This window comes from Pectinophora gossypiella, chromosome 23 (assembly GCF_024362695.1).
Source record: "Pectinophora gossypiella chromosome 23, ilPecGoss1.1, whole genome shotgun sequence".
Lineage (NCBI taxonomy): Eukaryota > Metazoa > Arthropoda > Insecta > Lepidoptera > Gelechiidae > Pectinophora > Pectinophora gossypiella.
Window position 1 is genome coordinate 10,878,429 of NC_065426.1, and position 20,742 is coordinate 10,899,170.

General features: G+C 36.0%; 1 protein-coding gene across 1 annotated transcript in view; it reads left to right on the forward strand.

Moving 5' to 3' along the window:
• The first annotated feature begins 7,192 nt into the window (after window positions 1–7,192).
• Window positions 7,193–20,742, forward strand: part of LOC126377582 (homeobox protein orthopedia-like) — a 48,820-nt gene continuing 35,270 nt past the window's right edge. Inside the window, exons 1-4 of the mRNA XM_050025392.1 lie at window positions 7,193–7,638; window positions 13,470–13,589; window positions 14,345–14,444; window positions 15,548–15,665. Coding sequence (XP_049881349.1) covers window positions 7,605–7,638; window positions 13,470–13,589; window positions 14,345–14,444; window positions 15,548–15,665 — 372 coding nt within the window. The 5' untranslated portion in view covers window positions 7,193–7,604. The remainder of the gene's footprint in view (window positions 7,639–13,469; window positions 13,590–14,344; window positions 14,445–15,547; window positions 15,666–20,742) is intronic.

Below are 20,742 nucleotides of genomic sequence, written 5' to 3' on the forward strand. Positions count from 1 at the left end.
AAACATCTAAAGCAACGCAATCGAAAGATACGACCATTTTTTGAACCCGAGATATTTTTTATCTACGTAAATTATCGAATGTCGATAAACTTTTGTTAACTCGACGTCGAGCCCATCTCTACCTCTGATAAAGTTTACGAGGGCAGCGATTTAAGCTCGGAAGTGTTCATTTCGCTATGAAATATACTCGGAAGGACCCGCGGCCATTTTTAATACCAAATTGTATTCTTATATTAAAAGCGGAATTACAATCCGAGATGAGAAAGTTGCGGTGGCGGTGGGGTCGTTAAATACATACATCACGCTTATTTCTCATTGGGGTAGGCAGACGGAACTCTACTCTCGATTTCCCTCATTTAGCGGTTATCACTATCGGCCCGCTATGCTAGGGTCATTAATTCTTTGAAATATAATCCTCTTAGATGTCGCCATAAGCCGAGAGTCTAGCGGGTCTTAAATTGTGTACCAGAGCCCTTAGCGCTCCCCATTTGTCCGGCCAAGTAGTTAATACTATTTCATATTAAATCAAAAATCAAATCAAATATACTTTATTGCACAAAACTAAATTTCAACAATCAGATATAAAACATGAATACAGTACAATTTGGGCGGCTTTATTGCTCTAGAGCAATTGCCATTTGTGATAAATCTACAATAAGACACGTCAAAAAAAACGAATTCCACTCTGTTAAAATTTAGTATTTAGTATATTGACCGTCTAGAATAATCCATAATAGCTTTAACCTCGTAAGGCCCGGATTTCCAGACACAATAGTTAAACAATGGGATTTGGATTTCAAAAGTCTTTGGGCCTTACGACCTTAAGACAGTGTGTTAAGGTAAATTTTTCCTGTACCCAAAGGTTGCCTGGAAGAAATTGCTGCATGAGCAATAAGGCCGCCTGTTGTGCTTTTCTGTGTATGTTGTCCTTATCTCTGTATTTTGTTTCCATTGTGCTCAATAAAGTATTTTATCTATCTATCTAAGGCATAGCTGGTCACATACTAATATTAACTTATGTTAAACAGTAAACGTTTTATGCTCTTTGCATCCTCACACTTCCCCTTAAGTAATCTCCACGCAAAAATCCACCTTAGAACTCAATTTAAAAAGGTTTTAATTTTTATAAACATCTAAGAAAATTGTAAATCAAAATTGTGTCAAAGGAATTTGAAGCTTAAAAGCAAAGGCAGATAGTTGGTTTTGGAAGTGATAAATAAGGGCGGTTACGCTGTTGTACGGTGATGATGGCATAAAAGATAGGTTCAACCATAACCGATATTAAACTAACATGGTTACTACGAGTGTGGAACTCGACGCAATCTCACTTTGCCGGCGATACCTGTAATAAGCAGGAAGAGCTGATGAATACTGTTGCAAATATGAGGCTATGAGAATATAACATAACATAGCATCATGCCTGTATCCCCGAAGGGGTAGACAGAGTAATATATAATATATATGTCATCGAAATTACAAACATTTTCCATGCAACTTTTTTAGGGAAAAATAGGGCAGTGGTTTCCCTCTTGCCTTCCGCCCCGCAGTACTGTGTCTGACGCAAATGGGATGGCGCCCAGAGGAGTCTATTACAAAGCCATACAGATATAGACAGGAGTCCTAACTCCTGCCCTCCGCCTCTGAATAGTACTGACAGTTACTGCTATTTTTGATATTTGTTTTCTTTTTTTGTTGTGAAAATAAAATAATCTGTTAATAAAGAACGTCGATGTTCACTGATTGAGTACTAATTTACACTATCTATTTTTTTTTATTTTAAAAGAAATTAGACTATTAGGTCGTACAATATCGACTATATTGAAGACATAAGTTTTGTCATTGCTCTTCGTAGCTTTCATGACAACCCAAGATAAGAAGCGTGACACGCACATTCAGTGCTCTAACATAATCACTTACCCTGGCAGTGCCTGGATAGTATTTTAAAGATTTACGTCCTTTATATCTGCGGAAAATCTATAATGTAAATAGGGAGTGGAATTCTTTACCGTCATCAGTATTTCGGAATGCATATAACCAGGGTGATTTCAAGGCCAGAGTGAACAGGCCCCTTCTAGGCGTGCTCGCTCCATCTTCGGCCTCGTCAATGCCCTCGGGCAAGTCTGGGGCCAAGAAAAAACCCAAAAAATAATCTACAATGAATCACGCCAAAAAAAAAGTACTAAGAAAGTTGATAAAATTATTTTAAAAAAACCCCATAGTTTGCAAAAATTATATTTTAAAAGACTCAGTTTTGCAGGCAATCTGTATATATATTTGCACCAATTGTACCTACAAAACTTATTTTCTACGCTATGTAGAACTCGTGTTCTACACTGGGTTCTAAACTGGATCCGTATCCAGTTCGAGTAACATGTGAGATCGAAAACTATAGTACCGCTTCATGGGGTGTTGCATATTTTATTAAAAATCATCGCGGTCGCTTGTGCGTTAATGTGTTTTTTAAGTTTATTGTTTACGTCGCACCGCGTGTGGGGTTCAGGGGGGTTAAAATGGCCACATCGAAACAATTCAGCTAAGAAAGCAATATTGCAATTTGACATTTGCGCATATAAAAGTAAGTGCGCAATGCAAACAAATGTCAAATTGCAATATTGTTTTTTTAGGTGAATTGCTTCGATGTGGCCATTTTAACCCCCCAGTACCTCGCAGGATTTAGAGATTACTACTTACCTCCTAAAAAAACATACATACATAAACCCACGCCTTACCGGGGTAAGCAGAGACTATGGAATTCTATTTGCTTTGACCCTGACACACTTCTCTTGCTTCCACCACATTCATCAATAGTTTCATACACGCACGCCGGTTCGGAGTAGATCGTACTGAATATTTTCTAAAGACATCTCCTATTTGTCAATGTACGTCCATCTAGGTAGACCTCCACCACCATTCGCTTTATATACTAAAACGTACCCACCTGAAAGAAGGTATTTTTAAATTAAAGTAGACATTTGGCCTTTTGGACCTTGGGGGTAACATAAATGAACCAACACTGAAAAAGTTTCCTAAATTGTTCATGACGGAAATCAAACCTAATATTACTACTACTCGATAGGTGATAAAAGTTTGAGACGTGGGTTACTCTTCTTCTATCGTGTGGGTTGTGAGGTGGATTACCAACCTCAGCAACCTTGGTGTCAGGGTATTATTAAGCCCCAAAGGCCCCAGACATGGCTCTTGTAACGATTTCTCACTCACATCAATAAGTAGTAACCAGAAGCAACGGTTTAACGTGCCTTCCGAAGCACGGTTCATCTTACTTTCGGACAATCTAGTGATCAGCCAGTAATGTCCTAACCAAACTAGGGACCACAAAGTATTTTTTGTGATATGTCCCCATCGGGAATCGAACCCGGCACCACTGGATCTACAGTGAAAAGACTACAAATAGAATTCCTTTCACATTTCAATATTAGTACGTTGTATTACACAGCGTCTATACAAGCAGATTTCTCCCTGTCTACCCCGCAAGCGACTCTCAAACCGTTAATCAATCTATCCTGACAATAAACTAAGTCAATAAAACCTCATTTCACTTACAATTACTTAAGCAACTTAGACACAATCACCACCAAGTTGTACCTTTATTGGAGTTAATGCGTCTTTACTTAAAACTAATGCCATTAGACAGACAAGGACGGAGATATTAGAAGACACGAGTGTGAAAGAGATAGCTTTCAAGTGATTGAATTGAAAGACAACCGGATGAACCTCTCTGGAGTAAACAAAATTCATAGAATGCTTTAAGTTGCTTATAACACGACTACATCCCAATTAGGGTGGTCAGAGGTACATCCATCGCAAGATGAACTAAGTACCCACACCTCACCGAGCTTTCTGTTAGACCAACGTGATTAGGTGAGTCGAATCGCTTACATACACTTCCATAATAATAATTAATTACTTATTGCTATACGACCGTTCGTAGCCAATAGCTACGCCGGTGTAGCAGGTCTACGTCGCGTAGCGCCCCTCATTAATTGGCACAAAGGATACCAGACATTCCTCGCCGGAGTTTTGGGCGCATACTGTATATTGCGTTCTGATAATTGCATGCTGAGTTGTCTAGGTATAGGGTGATGCTTTTCGTTTAGGTATATTACATTCGTTATAAAAATTGTAATATAGGTAACATGACATAACAAATAAATAAGAATCTTTATAAAATACTTTATTGCGCAAACAGGAAAATATAAAATACAAAACAAAAGAGGAATAGAATAAATACAATAGTACACTTATACTTATGTGCACTTGCGATAAATATATTTATTTTTAATTCTAAGTCCGTTCCAGAAAATACACGCCCGTTATCCTTAATAGGGTGGACAAAGCCACAAGTAATAAACGGCAACTTACAACCGCTGTTGATAGGAAAATCTAAGTTATATGTGATGAACCTTATGACGACAAGGGATCAGCCTGTCGCCCATGAAAATTATCCATTGAGTTTGTAACTGAATTTCTAGACACGCAATTTAGATTACAAAGAACCTAAACCTAACCTAACCTAACCTGTCTGTAGGATTGCGGTATGCCCGAGTAGACAAGCAGCTGAACGTGTTGTTTTGTTTTGCTCCCTAGTGTTTCCCATTTTTAAAAGAGTCCGCTTACCTGACCTGAAGATTTGACAGGTCCGGATTTTTACAGAAGCGAAGAGTACAGTTCACATATCTACCTAAGAACGTTTTAAGTATGCGAGGTTCCTCACAATGTTTTCCTTCACCTAATTGAATAAGAGAGAATAATTATGTAAAAATCTAAACGCGAATTAAAAACAAACTCGAATTGATTGGTTTAGGTCCATACTAGATTTGAACCAGCGATCTCACAAAGCGAGTCAAACGTTTATGAAGCTTACTAGAAGCATAAAATTTATGTACTATACTATTTAAAGAAAATAAAATTGATAGATTCTTTTTTTTCCAACGATTGTTGAATTTGTTTTCGAATTCATGTTTGGATCATAAATGATTACCACGTGCTCAGCGGTGAAGGAAAACATCATGAGGAAACTCACATTCCCGAGAAGGTTTCCCGTCGCAAGTTGGAAGGTCAGACACACAGTCGCTTCTGTAAAAATCCGGACCTGTCAAATCTTCAGGTTAGGTAAGCGGACCTTGTGAAAAACGGGATAATGCTAGAGAGGTAATGATGATTTTTCTGAACATTCTGTATATAAATATATATTACCATCCCGGTTGGTAGCCACTAACAAGTGCCGTGTAAGAGGCAATGTCTTTATTAAGAATTTTAAAATTACATTCCTGTTGCGCACACTAGTGGGGTGGACAGGTGAAGTGACGCGAAATTGCTAGCAGGTATCCATGGTTACAATACAGCTAGGTGTTGTTTCTTTTTCTTAAACTGTTCCTCTGCTGGGCAAAGGTCATCCATTACTATCCATCCTTCCCTGTCCCAAGCGATTTTTATTCCTTTGATTAACATTAAAGGCACCCGAGCCGTCCAGAGCCGTGGTAGCCCAGTGGAAGAACGATTGACTTACATTGTGAGTTCGCAGGTTCAAATCCAGCACCGAATATTTTTGAATTTGCGAATTAAGTTGTTTAGATTATTATGTGCTCGTCGCAGCGGTAAAGGAAAACATGAGTTTCACGGTGCATTGGCGCCTCTGCACTGTAAAGTCGTGAAATGTAAATAAAGAAATAAATGAGAAAACCCATAGTCTCGAGATATGCGTTTCGGAGATAATAATGTGACCTATGTTTTTTATCTGCGGGTTGGAAGGTCAGGCAGCTTTCTGTAAAAAATCGGACCTGTCAAATCGTCAGGTTCGGTAAGCGGACTTTGTGGAAATGCGATACATACCTAAGTATTACTAGGGAGATAATGATTAAAAATGAAAATTTATTAAAAAGTATAAATTCATACATATTATATTATCTTATCTAAGTCTTAAATATAGGTATGATGGTTTTAGGTAACTTCATTGTTACGTCCACTCGCAACCGTCGGCTGATATTTATTCAGAACGATGTTATTTTCATGGAAAGTAACTAAAACAAAAGTAAAAACCCCATAAATTATTCAATAAAAAAATCTACTATATGAAGAAGAGAAAAAACATAAAATTAAAGAACTTTAAAAAAAATATTAGTTACTTAAATAATATAAATATAAAATATGCGGTTGTAAAACAAAAATTATACTTAATAAAATAATTGTATTTTTATTCGTTAACTCTGAACAAAAACATAAATAATTATTATCTGTCATAATTTAGGTTTTTACATTGTTTATATTTTTTATTCACAGCATCCCTTCGTTGGAAATATAAGAAGTAGAATACAGAGAGCTAAATACGTAGAAATTATAGCTAAAACGTTATAATACTTATAATTTCGGAGCTTTCTCAGAATATTACAAAGAAATAAATAATTTTAATAAAATATTAAACTCTCAGACAACATCAAAATACCATTTGCATTGTCTCAAAGCGAACTAGATAAAAATAAAGAGTGGATAGTAATAAAACGGTGCGCTCCCGTTTCGTGCGTCCCCACTCCGCATTCCTTATTCAACAGAGTCCGAAAATTAAAGGCGCTTTTACAAGAAATCGCACTCAGCCGCGGACGCAGCCTGAAATATTTCTATTCGAGTGCTCTTATTTACTCCCAACACACGTATACTTCGCTATACCACCAACACACTGCTACTATTTGTTTTTTCCATTACAAAAGAACGGAACGCCCTGCGCGAGACATAGCAATAATATTTCAATATCGCGACGTGAGCCACAACCCTAGCGACGCTCAAGTGATTTCTCCGCGCTCCTATTGGCCGCTCCCCGACGACCCGAGCTGCGTTCGATATTCAAAAGCTCCGTCAGACAAAGACGGCGATATAAAACCCCTATAGGCAACTCACATATTAAAAAGAGATAGACGCTGGTTTGTTAGTGTCTGAATATTGCATGAATCTGAAAGGTCCGTATCAATAATACGTGCACGAATGAAATAATAGATTATTCGTTTGTTCAAATCGAACGTAAACAAAATGTAAGCATCCATTACTGATGCACGCGTGTGAAACTAGGGAGAGGTTTATAGGGTCTCGTGTGGGGAGGAAAGAGACGGCTATAGGTCGAGATGTGCGCCTTTCGAGCGGAGCGGGCAACAATGTGGCACTATCTGTTTTTGTACCAGTCGACAGTCGGTTTTCACATTAAACGATCATTTTAAGGGCGAACCAATCAAACTGCAAATTTATACAAATTGATACTAAACGGGTTATATTAATTTTATAACAAAAATTAAGTGTGTAAATAAGTTTGAACGGAGTCGTAATTAAAACTAATTGGCTGTAATATAGCGCTAATTGTTTTGTATTAAGGCGGGTTTTCGCTGGAATTTTGTCCTTTTTGATATTTTTGCTTTTTAGATTCAGTGACTGTATTGTTTCAGTGTGTGTTTGATATCGATTATAATTTGGATATTAGATGATGATTTTGGGAGTTAGGGGTGCGGTGTGTTAGACTTGGAGGTTGATGTGGTGGTGTTCGGTGGGTTGTGTGGGGCTGGGGGGGATGGCGGCGTAGGACGGCCGCTGCTGGCCGCGGGGCCATGCTCAACAACCTCACCGCTACAGCTCTTGGAGGTGAGCAGATAATGACCATTGAGCTCTTAAATGGCTCCCTCGTATACGACTAAAGTCTATCATGGGATGAATACTGTGCTAGTGCTACTTGGTAAATTAAAAATACAATTATGGTTTTGATGCACATACAATGAAGCCACCACCGTAGATTATTTAATTTAACAAAGTTAGAGTTTTGCTACCCCGCGAACGGTCACGAGTACTAATGTGTATGCACTTTGAAACCATGTCACATTGCCTTTTTTGACAAATTAAACCGTGAGTCTCATTAAATGTCAAATATGATAGTGCGACAGGGTTTTGAAGTTGGTACATGATATTGAAAGAAAGAAAGAAAGAAACATTTATTATTTAGGACACCACAGACACGGATTACATATATATACATTATAATGACATCACATCAGAAGTCAAACGCACACACGGAATATTTTCTATATAGAAACATGGAAAACGAACACAGAAACTTATACCTAAATTAAAATGTGACGTCATGTCGGCTTACCCATGTGTAGTGGATGGTGTCCCGTATAAAAGGTCCTCACTCAGCTTACGCCGCGACGCTGGTATTCTGTGAGACCTGACTATACCTATTATCATTCTAATATAGGATCAAGGTACCATGAATATATTTTGATCCAGTTAAGGATGTTACTCCATGCAAAATGTGTGGAATCTGGATTGAGAAAACAAAGGTTCCAGCTCAACGACGTCATGGGTTCGAGTCCTGCCCTTTGTGAAGATTTTAAACTATGATAGGGTATTCTTATAGGTACCTATCTACCCTATCAAAAGTTGCTCAGAATGTTAAAACATCGAGATCTATTTACGACTGCAAATTCTCTTTTTTTACATTAGGTATCTATCATTGATTATCCGCTTTTCTTAATTATCTCCCGCGCTCCGTGTATCTTAAGCAGGTACTTAATTATTGATATTGATAAAAAAATATAATTAAAATATACATGTTTATTCAGTAATAAATAATTTATTATGCTGCTATTAAAAATAAATAATTTATTTATTATTAAATCCAACGGCGTAATTAGACTACAATTACGCATTATTAAAATCTATCTGATTATGTCTGTCTATCTTTATAATTTCTTATTAGTAATTGATGCTTACATTCCCGAGAAATGTATTTTCCGAGGTATGTGACCTAACCTGTATTGGGCTGGTTTTCCCTTCGCGGGTTGGAAGGTCAGACAGGCAGCCGCGTCTATAAAAAAATGGGATAACGCTAGGGAGATAATGATGATGAGTAATTGATACACGTTAAAAAAATTAATCCTGTAATCTATTCCGTCGGAAGCTATCTGTACTGTGCCTGTATTACGCAATAAAATGTACCTGAGTTCCTTCCAAGTGGTTTAGGTTATAGCAAATTCTATAGGGCTGTCATCGCCGTTTTTTTCTTTTTGACGTGACTTATTGTAGATTTGCCGAAGGTGGCATTAACTATTTGGCCGGACACGGCTTGGATGATGATGATGATGATGACATTGATTCATCCATAGCTTAATTGTATGAAGAAAATATAATAAATCAAGATACGGCTATTTAAATATTTCAAAAATAATATTTTTATGGCATCCCGCCTGTACCTATCCCTAAGGTGGTAGGTGCATAGTATATACACTCACTCCTCGCCAGTAAAATAATATTAATATATATGTAAGTTTAAAAAAATGCATATCCACTGTATGGAAAATGGTTTGGTTTATAAGTGAGATTATAATAGCTTAGTGAAATGCTATAGTTTGTAAAACGACCCAGATTTTAAAGAAATAAAAATCGATTGTTATAATTTTAGCTTCTCTTCATAAGGCTGAGGTTAGGACTTGTAACTCCCAATTCTGTTGTTAAGAGATCTATCTTATTTTTAACGAGATAGGCACACTTTTTTCAAGTTTTTCTAGCCTCTGAGGATTGAGGATGTTTTAATAAATCAGTACACATTTATAATTATAATACCTAAAATCTTACATTTCAATGATTCTTTATGTTATTTGTCCTCCCCCCCCAAACTGGCTTCAGTCTCATCTTACTGTGAATATTTAAAAGCAAAAAAAATATATAAAACCAAATTATTTCTCATTTCATCGAAGGTTGATCTTTAAAAGTGAATATTTATAAAATTGTATTATTATTTTTCACCTTATTTTTTTTAAATAAGTATTTTTTTACACATAGTTTGGAAAAATCTTTGGGTTTCATGGCATTGATATTATTTTTATCGAATAAAATAGCAGCGTTTTTTTTTTGTATTGTATTGAGAGAAGGAAGAGTGGAAGCTCCGGAAACGAATGTAATTATAAAGTGTTTCCATATTTAAAAATCGTAAATAAGATACGAAAAGATAAGATATTTATTGCATTCCTGATATTTTACAGAAAAACAGAGAGAGAGAGAGAGAGTTTTTTTTGTTTGTTTTTTAATATTATAATATGTTTTCAACATGGGTACTTTAGCTACAAAAATACACAGGCATACTTGCAAGATGAGTGAAAACTATTTGCGTCTAATAAAAATTGTAGACCGTAACAAAAATAAAGGATACAATACTATTCCGGATCCGCTGATCCCCCGTCCGATCTAAGCAGTTCCGTTTTACGGGATCCGATTCCATTAAGGCGGTTTACGAGACAACCATAAGCCGAAGGGCGTTTGTTGACGCGTGGATTATAAAACGACTGTCAGAGATTTCATTTGCATCCAACTGTGATAAAGGGATCTGTGCAAAGGTAAATTAAAATTATAAATAGGGTCAAAGATAAATTATAAAATTAATTAATTATAGAATTTTTCTTTTTCACATATCTTCGAAAATAATTGCAATCCGAATTTCAAAAAAAATCGTTAGAAGTATCTAATTTAGCAAAGTTGTCAAGTAGCCTTTTGCTGCAATTAAAAATAAATTATCGTCTTAAGCGGAATTTGGAATCTAAGGTGCACACACAAAGCCGGTACCTTAAGAAGAGTTACCGGCAAACAGGAGTTTGTATGAATTTCTGTATGAACACTTGTATTTCGGTAGAAAACTTCTCGGGTGCCGTTTCTGTATTCATCAAGCTTATGCAACTAATAAATATAATATACAACATCGAGTTATGTCTGTCTGTGTCTGTTAATCAAAAACTATGAAATCCCACTAGATGGCATTTAACTCAGATCTGCTGAAACATTTTCAAACGACCTGAATGACTCAGTATTTATAATTATGTAACTTTAGTCCGAAAACAAACAGTGTTAAAAGGCCTGTTTTGATTTATAGATATTCTCATTGTTTATTCAGTCATTACGATTTGCGATACAAAAATATTTTTAATGGAATAGCAATAAACTTCATTACAATAATTCCACAAAATGTTAGTGATGCTAAATAAAAAAATAATATAAGTACTACTAGAATATTTTAAAACGAAATTATAATATCAATTTATTATTAACGATCTAATGTCATATTTTTAATATTTTTATATTTCATTTATTTAAGCTTTTAAAGTTTTGCCCCAACTGACCGTGCGCGAAATGAGATTAGCCCGTTTTTAATAAAAAAATAGTTGAATTAAGAACAAATATATAATTGACTTTTATTCATACAAAAATACTATACCTAATACTACAGAGTAGTTTTTGGAAAACGCACCTTTTTGTTACCATTAAATAACCATTATCATTAAATATCATTAAATAACCAAACTATAAAAGTTTTTATTAAAAAAAGGCAAAATGCCTTTATATTTTTAAATAAGTAAATTATTGATAAATAATATTGACAAAATAATATAATCGCCGGTTGGTGTCACACCACATTTAGATTAAACTGTCTTAAGGGGCCTCTACGTGTTGGCTTCGGCCCCACGCACGCCTTCCAAAAGTCCGGGCCTCCATAGGCCCGAGATATGAAAAAGACATACAATAATATAATATAATAATAATAAAATATAAAAAAATAAAAAAAAATATAAATAAAAAAAAAGAATATTGATTATTAATTTATTATTATTATATTGATACAATAAAAAATTATCTAATTATTGATTGAAAATAATTTGTTATTGATGCCAATTCGCAGACACAAACTTTATTTTAGTTTATCTCGAGTCTCGGCAGTTCTAAACTAGTTCTACTTCTTCGAAATAAAGATAGAAACATTTTATACTTTATTAACAGCACAGGTACAGACAGGTACAAACTAAAATAAAATAAATAATGATTAATATTTTTATTATTATTAAATTAATTTTTTTTATTATTAAATTAATGAAACAGTTTTCTTACCAATTCTGTCTTGACTAGTTTTCATACATATATGAATTATAGCTTTCGCAAGTACTAAACCTACAAGTATTTGTCGGTTCTTATTTTATAATTCCGAAAATTTGGATTGTTGGTATTTCTACCAACTAGCAACTAGCGATCGAACATAATAATTCGTTGGTAGATTTATAAAAACTAGCCAAGACAGACCTTAGGCTACAATACATTATCTTATGTTATGTTATACTGTTACTTATAAATAAATTTCAGGACTGACCATTGAACTTGGCACCCATTTAGATCTCACTTCTTTTGTCGTTGAAGTCAACAACCAAGGCATTTATTATTATATTAAACTTGACTCTCATTTCATATTTATGTTTTTGATTCGATATCATTACTTTTTGTAGGTAAGTAGAATATCCTCGTAACGCCGTGGGTCCTTTTAAAAGGACAAATTCAAAACTAAAAGTAGACTTTAAAATATAAAATAATTGAATAAGTTACTGTATTTTCCTACGTTTACGGGGTATAATTTTCTTCTCAGTGTTATTTTCTATATTTTCATGTACCTTTGAAATATTTGAGTGATTATTTTATCATTATTTATGTGTAGGTAATGATTTTACACTATTGATGTGCGCTAAATATAAAAATAATAATTAATCCCAGTTAATAACGTAAGTAATAAATATGAAAACCGACTATAAGTATACGTACATACTCTTAATTGTAAATAAGTAAGTATACCTAGTATACTTATCTACTAAAACGAAAATACCTAAGTAGTTACCAAAATGAATGAAAAAAAATTGGGCGGTAGGTAGGTATTAAACTCGTTTAAGATTCACGTTAAGTTAAAAAAATAAAATGCCAGTAAAATGGATGAGAGTTGTGTTGTATGGTGGGCGAAAAGCTGACAACCTATCACCGCTAAACACATGTTCCAACTTGCTTACCTACCCTCACAGTACTTGTCGAATGTGGCATCAAGTGATTCTATGATCACTTAGTGCTCTGCCTACCCCGATATAGGCGTGATTATGTGTTATGTTATATGTTAAGTTAATCCACATACCTACCACATAGAGACCGGCTGTCATGAGTTTTAATTACTTACTGATTCTTACATCTATAGTTAGGTACAGGCATTAATTAGGTATTTATGTTAAGCGTTCATAATAGCATCTTATTATTTAAAAAATGGCCAGTTTTTTATTTATTCCTTTCTGCATACCAAATTTTAACTCTCTAGGTCATTTGGAACTGGGTTAGAGTGTTGATCAGTCAGTCAGTCATTGATAAAAATGAGGATTTTTGGACATTAATATCTAAATAACCGTTTGAGATAAGCTTATGAAATTTAGAACACATATACATCTCACAATTCTCAATATATGAGCCAAATTTGATACGTTTATGTGAAATAGTTTATGAGGGGGTCAAAAGTGGCTCCAAATGGTTCGTGTAATATTACACAAGTAGCACTCGCCAGTTCTGTTTCTTGAACTTGGCTTGACACATACCGCGTGTCTAGATAAATAATAATGGCCATTGTGTTGTAGGTCACAAAGAGTGCGTGGATGACAACAAGCCGCACGAGGTGAAGCCGACCCTCGAGCGTCACCATGCGCTGGGCGCGCGGTTGCAGCTCGCGCACTCTGTTCGCTCCGACCACTTGCAAGGTAAACGTGCAAACAACCTGCTTCATACTACTGGGTACGCGCGCAGCGTCGTCGGCGTGCAAGCCGCTGGTGTCAGGGTTATTATACAACCGCCAAAAGGCGTCACAATAAAAGAAAACTAAGTCGAACAATTGTTTATTTATTTATTTGTACACAACAGACACAAGAAACATGCAAAGAAAACAGACAGTGCAGGTGCTTACCTCTAAACAAAAAGGTATCTTCCAGCTGACCGACGTGACGAGAGAGATATTCAACGTATAATAGTATGACGCCCACTGCTGGGCATAGGCCTCCCCCAAGGATCTCCACGACGATCGGTCCTGCGCTGCCCGCATCCAGTATACCTATACGCGTACAAATTATTTAGAAATTAAATTATTTTAAATGTATATTGTTACAAGTTGTTGTATATACAATATATTTTTTAAGAAAGCGATGTCTCCTGACTCAGACATTTCGCTTAAAAGGGTCTCTTTTTAAGCTATCCCTATAAGTGATTGAAAGACAAATAAAGTATTTTTTGTATTTGTATTTTGTATCTGAAGCATAGAATAAGGAATATACATTGTATAATGGAACTCTCCGCTCCCCACCAGCGACTGAGCTAGGGTTTCCTCACCACCCCTTGGTCTTACTTTAGTCTTTAGACACAGATGCATGCGATAACGTCAATGTGTAGTGTCTGTGTAAACCGAGGTGTTTTTGAAGTGTCCGGGGTGCGCCTGAAGTTCTAATGTAGTTAAAATGTGCAGGTGGAATCCACAGCGGCGGTCACATGGCGACGGTGGGCAGCATGTCCTCCTCAGCATCAGACTCTGACAAGCCTGCCAAGCAGAAGAGGCATCGCACCAGGTACGTTAGGTACAGACTTTGTACGTGTCACTGTTGGGATGGCAGCCCTGGGCATCCCCTCGATGCTCGGAGGTGGTCCAGAGAGGTACCGCATCTCTGCTGATTGTTGGAGAATCACCCAGAAAATATTTTTCTTTTTGCATATTGGTAACATAGCATATGCAAAAAGAAAAATAATATGTCTATACAGGGTGTAAGTGACATCGTTATGAAAATTTCTTTGAGGATGATACAGACCGTGATTCTGAGTTGATATCAATTCATTAAAACCTGAGATATAACATCCAAAACTGACAGCACGTTCAATTAGTAAGTAATTTGGTAAATTACCAGTACCGTCTATTTTTAGTAGTTTGCCACTACCTGATAGAACACATACCAGAAGGTTGAGTAACCACATTCGCACTAATGACTCATACATCGTCATGGTTTCTGCCATTCTCCTTTACAGAATAGTGGCTGTGTGGTCTTTACACCTCCATACCTACTAACTAAATATTTTTGATCCCTAATATTTTCAGGGATTATTTTGTCCACTTACCAGGTGAGGTTTTGGACTGCCAAAAAGCCTATATTTCCTGGCAAACCATGACTATATAATACCTAAATGAACTGTTATATCGACAAACAAATATCTCTCTCTTTATTTAAGAGCTACGCTCTTGTCGGTGGGGTAATTTCTATTCCTCTCTTCTTTCCGCCAGATCCTTCACCTCCTGATATGACACGACCTGCACCTTCTCTTTTATTTGTTTTATAAATGTTCTCCTACGTCTACCCCTTTTCTCTTTCCTTTAATTTTTCCTTCTATGATGTTTTTATAAATGAATCGTATCGTATCAGGTGGCCAAACATATTTCCTCTCCGGTTCTCTATAGTCTTTATTATGGTTAAACAAATATACAGAAAGTAAAATAAAATATATTACCTATTAGTAAAGAAACATTTCAAGTTGAAAAGTACAATGTTGAATATAATTTGTCAAAAGAACAGCTTGTAAAAGAGTTGTCAATATAATTAAGTCACAATAAATAAGTAGGATCTTGAACCCACAACATTGAACATTGCCTAATTTAGACACTAATACCATGCCCCTGTTGCAGGTTCACGCCAGCCCAACTGAACGAGCTGGAGCGATGCTTCTCCAAGACCCACTACCCCGACATCTTCATGAGGGAGGAGATCGCCATGAGGATCGGACTCACCGAGAGCAGAGTACAGGTATGGAGTAGTTATAAGCCAGCGACCGCTTTTTTACCCACGACGGAACGGAGCAGGTATATGCGTTTAGGGTGAGAGATGTTTGTGTGTGCGTTTGTGCAAAGAAATGTTATTAATTATCTTCTAAACCAATAATCCGATTTTGATGCGGTTTTCAATAACGGGTTTGTGTTTGATGAGTTCATGTTATTAGACAGGTGTCATGTCTGTAACTCACTAGGGAACGCCACAATATTAGTGTTTAGGATCAATATTATGCGAAACGCCTGTTCAATTTATAATAGCAATTTATTTGCAATAGTTTTTATTAGTTAATTGTTTTTTACCAGGCGTTTTTTTTTTCGGTTCCATTGATTACACGTAATTACGTCGAACACGGTGCTGTTTCATTGCTACCTAAATCCCTTAAAAATCAGTAAAAAGTCATATCAGGCATATTCATGGTCCTTCAAGCCGGATTTCAGAGAAGATCATAAACAATAAATTGTAGATAAATTAATACGAAGTGATTGACGAAGATTAAAGAAAAATCAAGATCGACTATAAGTGGCACGTGGATTGTGTGGTCAAGTGAATCAAATTCATCCAATTAATCCTCATTTAATTCATAAACTTGAACCCATCACTCAATAATCAGGTAGTATTAAGTAAACAGCCTCCGTGGTCTAGTGGTTAGAGCGTTAGGCTCACGATCTGGTGGTCCGGGTTCGATTCCCGATGGGGACATTGTCGAAATCACTTTGTGAGACTATCATTTGTTTGGTAAGGACTTTTCAGGCTTGAATCACCTGATTGTCCGAAAAAGTAAGATGATTCCGTGCTTCGGAGGGCACGTTAAGCCATTGGTCCCGGCTATTAGCCGTAAAAATACCTCCACCAACCCGCAGTGGAGCAGCGTGGTGGAGTATGCTCCATACCCCCTCCGGTTGATTGAGGGGAGGCCTGTGCCCAGCAGTGGGACGTATATAGGCAGTTTATGTATGTTATGTATTAAGTAAAGCAAAGTGTTGTTAATTACGGTTAGTATAATTTTAATTACATTTATTACCCACGACGGAACGGAGCAGGTATATGCGTTTAGGGTGAGAGATGTTTGTGTGTGCGTTTGTGCAAAGTAATGTTACCACCTATCTTTTAAACTAATGATCCGATTTTGAGGCGGTTTTCAATAACGGGATTGTGTTTGATGAGTTCATGTTCTTAGACAGGTGTCATGGCTGTAACTCACTAGGGGGTGCCACAATATTAGTGCAAAACAATGTTGCAATATAATCAAAACGAAATGTCCGATTACAATAAATTCTATTTTCGGCAATGTGTACGTGGTAGCTTATTGCATGTTCCCAAATAATATAAAAATTACGTCTTTCTAGAGGGTGCTACAATATTAGTGAAAAATAGTATTGCAATAATATTAAAACGAATTGTCCAATTTCAATGCGGTTTTCAGCAATGGGTTCGTAGTTGAATGGTGCATGGTCTAAGATAAGTCTTATGATATTAACTCACTAGGAGGCGCTGCTATATTAGTGTGAATCGTTTATATTGCAATATTATTAAAATTAAAACGTATTGTCTGATTTCAATGCGGATTTCAGGAATGAGTTCGTGGGTGATTGGTGCATGTTCTCAGATGAGTGTTATAGAGGTAACTTTAAACAGAAAGCAACTGTATAATATATAATAAGGGACTTAATATTATGTGGTAGGATGAATCACACTTATTGTTTTGCGAGATCTTACCTACACATTATATAGATTATAATTCGTATATGCTCTCTAAAAAGTCTGAAATAAAATTAAGCAAAATTAAAAATTTTGGAAAAACCCACGACGGTAAAAATATCATCGAAAAAGAATAAAATAACTCAAAACCCCCGACTTAACCCAATTATTATGTAACGAAATATTAGGTATATTAGACTTAAAAATACTTTCTAAAAAAGAGTTGATATCTCGAGACATCGGTAATAGATATACTTAAGTACCTAAACAATGAATATGGCTGTTTACAGTTTTTTCCTAACGTGTCTGTTTCTCGAAGATATACTTAAATGTAGCGATAATAATTTTACCATAATACATAACCGAGGAATATCCGTCGGGGGCTGCCATTAACCCAGCTAAAGTTTTTCTAGTGACGTGAATACAATTATTGAAGAATTGTAGATGTTTAACGACGACATAAAATACACTTATGAGTATGATTAAATTTCTGTTGAAATTTCATATAGAAAAGGCAGCCCCCGACGGATATTCCTCGGTTATGCATTATGGTAAAATTATTATCGCTACATTTAAGTATATCTTCGAGAAACAGACACGTTAGGAAAAAACTGTAAACAGCCATATTCATTGTTTAGGTACTTAAGTATATCTATTACCGATGTCTCGAGATATCAACTCTTTTTTAGAAAGTATTTTTAAGTCTAATATACCTAATATTTCGTTACATAATAATTGGGTTAAGTCGGGGGTTTTGAGTTATTTTATTCTTTTTCGATGATATTTTTACCGTCGTGGGTTTTTCCAAAATTTTTAATTTTGCTTATTTTTTCCGTCATGTAGATTGCGGGTCGAATGAACGTCCTCATCAACCCTGGTACTAGGGGAAAACTATAGAAATCCGTATGAAAGGCGTCCTAAATACGCCCTGTGGGTTCAAAAGCTCACATTGAAGCAATTGTGCACTTACTTTCATATGCGCAAAAGTCTTAAGAATTGCTTGTAAGTGGCCTTTTTAACCCACAAGGATTTTTCTCGTAGCATTGTATCTTTTTCCTATCTGATAGCGGTTGGAGGTTGACGGGATCGCAAACCATTCCTAATCCCACGCCAAACGAAACAGGTTTTCGAAGCTAGCGACCTTTATAACAAAAGAAAATCTCCGATGCGGTAAGGACTTTAACAGTTAGGGTTTTCACGCATTAAGCAATGTCAAACAAGCCCTAAAGGATTCATTTTATTTGTAAGCATCAAATATGATATAAACGATTTATGATACTAACGAATTAAGTTTCCTCTCAAAATAATATTTACACTACCACACGTGATATCCAAAAACATTTACAAATCGGCATCAAACATAAACCGAACCGTTAACCCACATCCGGCCAAATAATATTCTCAATAAAAAACAAAATCGTGTCAAAAAATAAAAGTGGCCCGACAATATCACCTTGCGGCACCCTCTTCGCACGTTCCATACAAAAGTTGCACTAAGTCGATACATTTCACAGGACCTTCTACCTGAATCGACCGGCAGTGGAAACAACCTTCATGTCACATATTAACCGGCCATAAGCCGAGGTTATGTGCGGTAAAGCCACTGCGAATGGGTGGTCGATGCAGTCAAACGCTTTAGTAAAATTTTCACGGGCGCGAGACGCGGTTTATTGGTGTTTTATGGAGTTTAAAGCCCGAGGTATTGACTATGCTATCGTTTTATGACTTTGTGAGACTACTGTACGTCTCAGTAGTACTTTAATACATTCACACGTATTCCTTTTCAAAGAAGTTGTTGTTATTGAATATTTTATTTTATAGGTTTTAAAACTTTATAATCGTGTTTTATAAACTAAAACTCTGTTATAATATAATCAATAAAGTAAATTGTGTGTTTGTAGTTCATCTTTACATTTTTTTTATAGATTCAAATGTTGTTAGATTATCATTTGTGATTTCAATTTGTACTATTATCGAGTAAATCTTTGCTCGCCATATTGAGGTGCACAATGTAACTTGACAGTTCTAATTCTATCAAATAAGCACGTGGGTAATCCGTTAACTGCGGCTTTGTCCAAGCATTTAGTTTCAAGTTAAACTGTGCTTTGCGTTACACGTTAGGCTTAATTTGTGTCGTGTTTGAACTAATATTTGTATTTCGTTAACACGGGTCACACACAGACGGATTGGATGGTGAACAGTTTATCAGTCGCTTGTCTACTGGATTGGGAGTGAAGTAGAATGAATCACAGCGTTACGCCTGCATCTCCGATGGGGTAGGCAGAGGTGTATAGTACACCTAGGGCAAAAATTCTAGAATCCACTGGATATCTATTATTTACGATCCAAATTCATAAAATCGAATTCAGTGATTTAGAGACCGAGCCGGGATTCGAACCAGTGACACTATGATGTAAGTCACGCATTCTCCAAACAGGGGTATCATGGGTTATTGTAGTCTCTCTCTCTCTCTCTTTCTCTCTCTCTCTCTCTCCCTCTTTATTTAAGAGCTGCGCTCTTGTCGGTGGAGTAATCGCCTTCAAAACTCCATATACTATTACACTCTTCATACACTCCCCCCCCTCTCTCTTTCTCTCTCTCGCCCTCTTTTTCTTCTTCTTCTTCATTCTTTATTTTTTCTGTTTTATTTTTTACTATTGTAGTATTATACTAGAATAATTAATCATTGTAAATTGTGGTTTTGTCGACCCTGTGATTGGGATTAAATCGCTTTTAGGAGATTAATAGTCATATCTGTTACAAAACAGACCTTCTTAAGCAAGTTATGTTAGGTTAGGAAGCAAGAGAAGTACGTTTAGATTGAAGCAAATGGAATTCTATAGTTTCTGTTTACCCCTGTCGGTTTATCCTTGTCGTTAGTGAGTCGTTGTTCAATTTATTACTTACTGTATGTATTATGTCTGTCACATTGTCCACCAGTCTTGCTACCCGTGTGTCCCCACTAAGACGTCTCGGTTGTAATCCGTGAAAATTGCCGTTCGATCGTTAACTACTCGTATCGTAGTGTATTAACTCTACTCATTATGTCTGTTGACAATCTGTTCGTCGCCTGCTACTGTGTTGAATATATTGTGAATCTTGCGCATACTGACTGCTTTAATGTTCCGTATACTTAAATTAGGAAAAACTGAAGGCAAATAAGATCGGTTTCATGTATGCGCTTAGGTTTTTTATACCAAACTTTTGTTTTAAATAGTTTTAGTGAATATAAGTTCATACATAATACTTGGATTACGCTTATTTCCTATTAGGTTAGGTTTACCTTAAGTAGTGACCACGAAATACCACTTCGCTTCTTCAACTCTATTTTTTTTTAAATTAAGATGGGTTT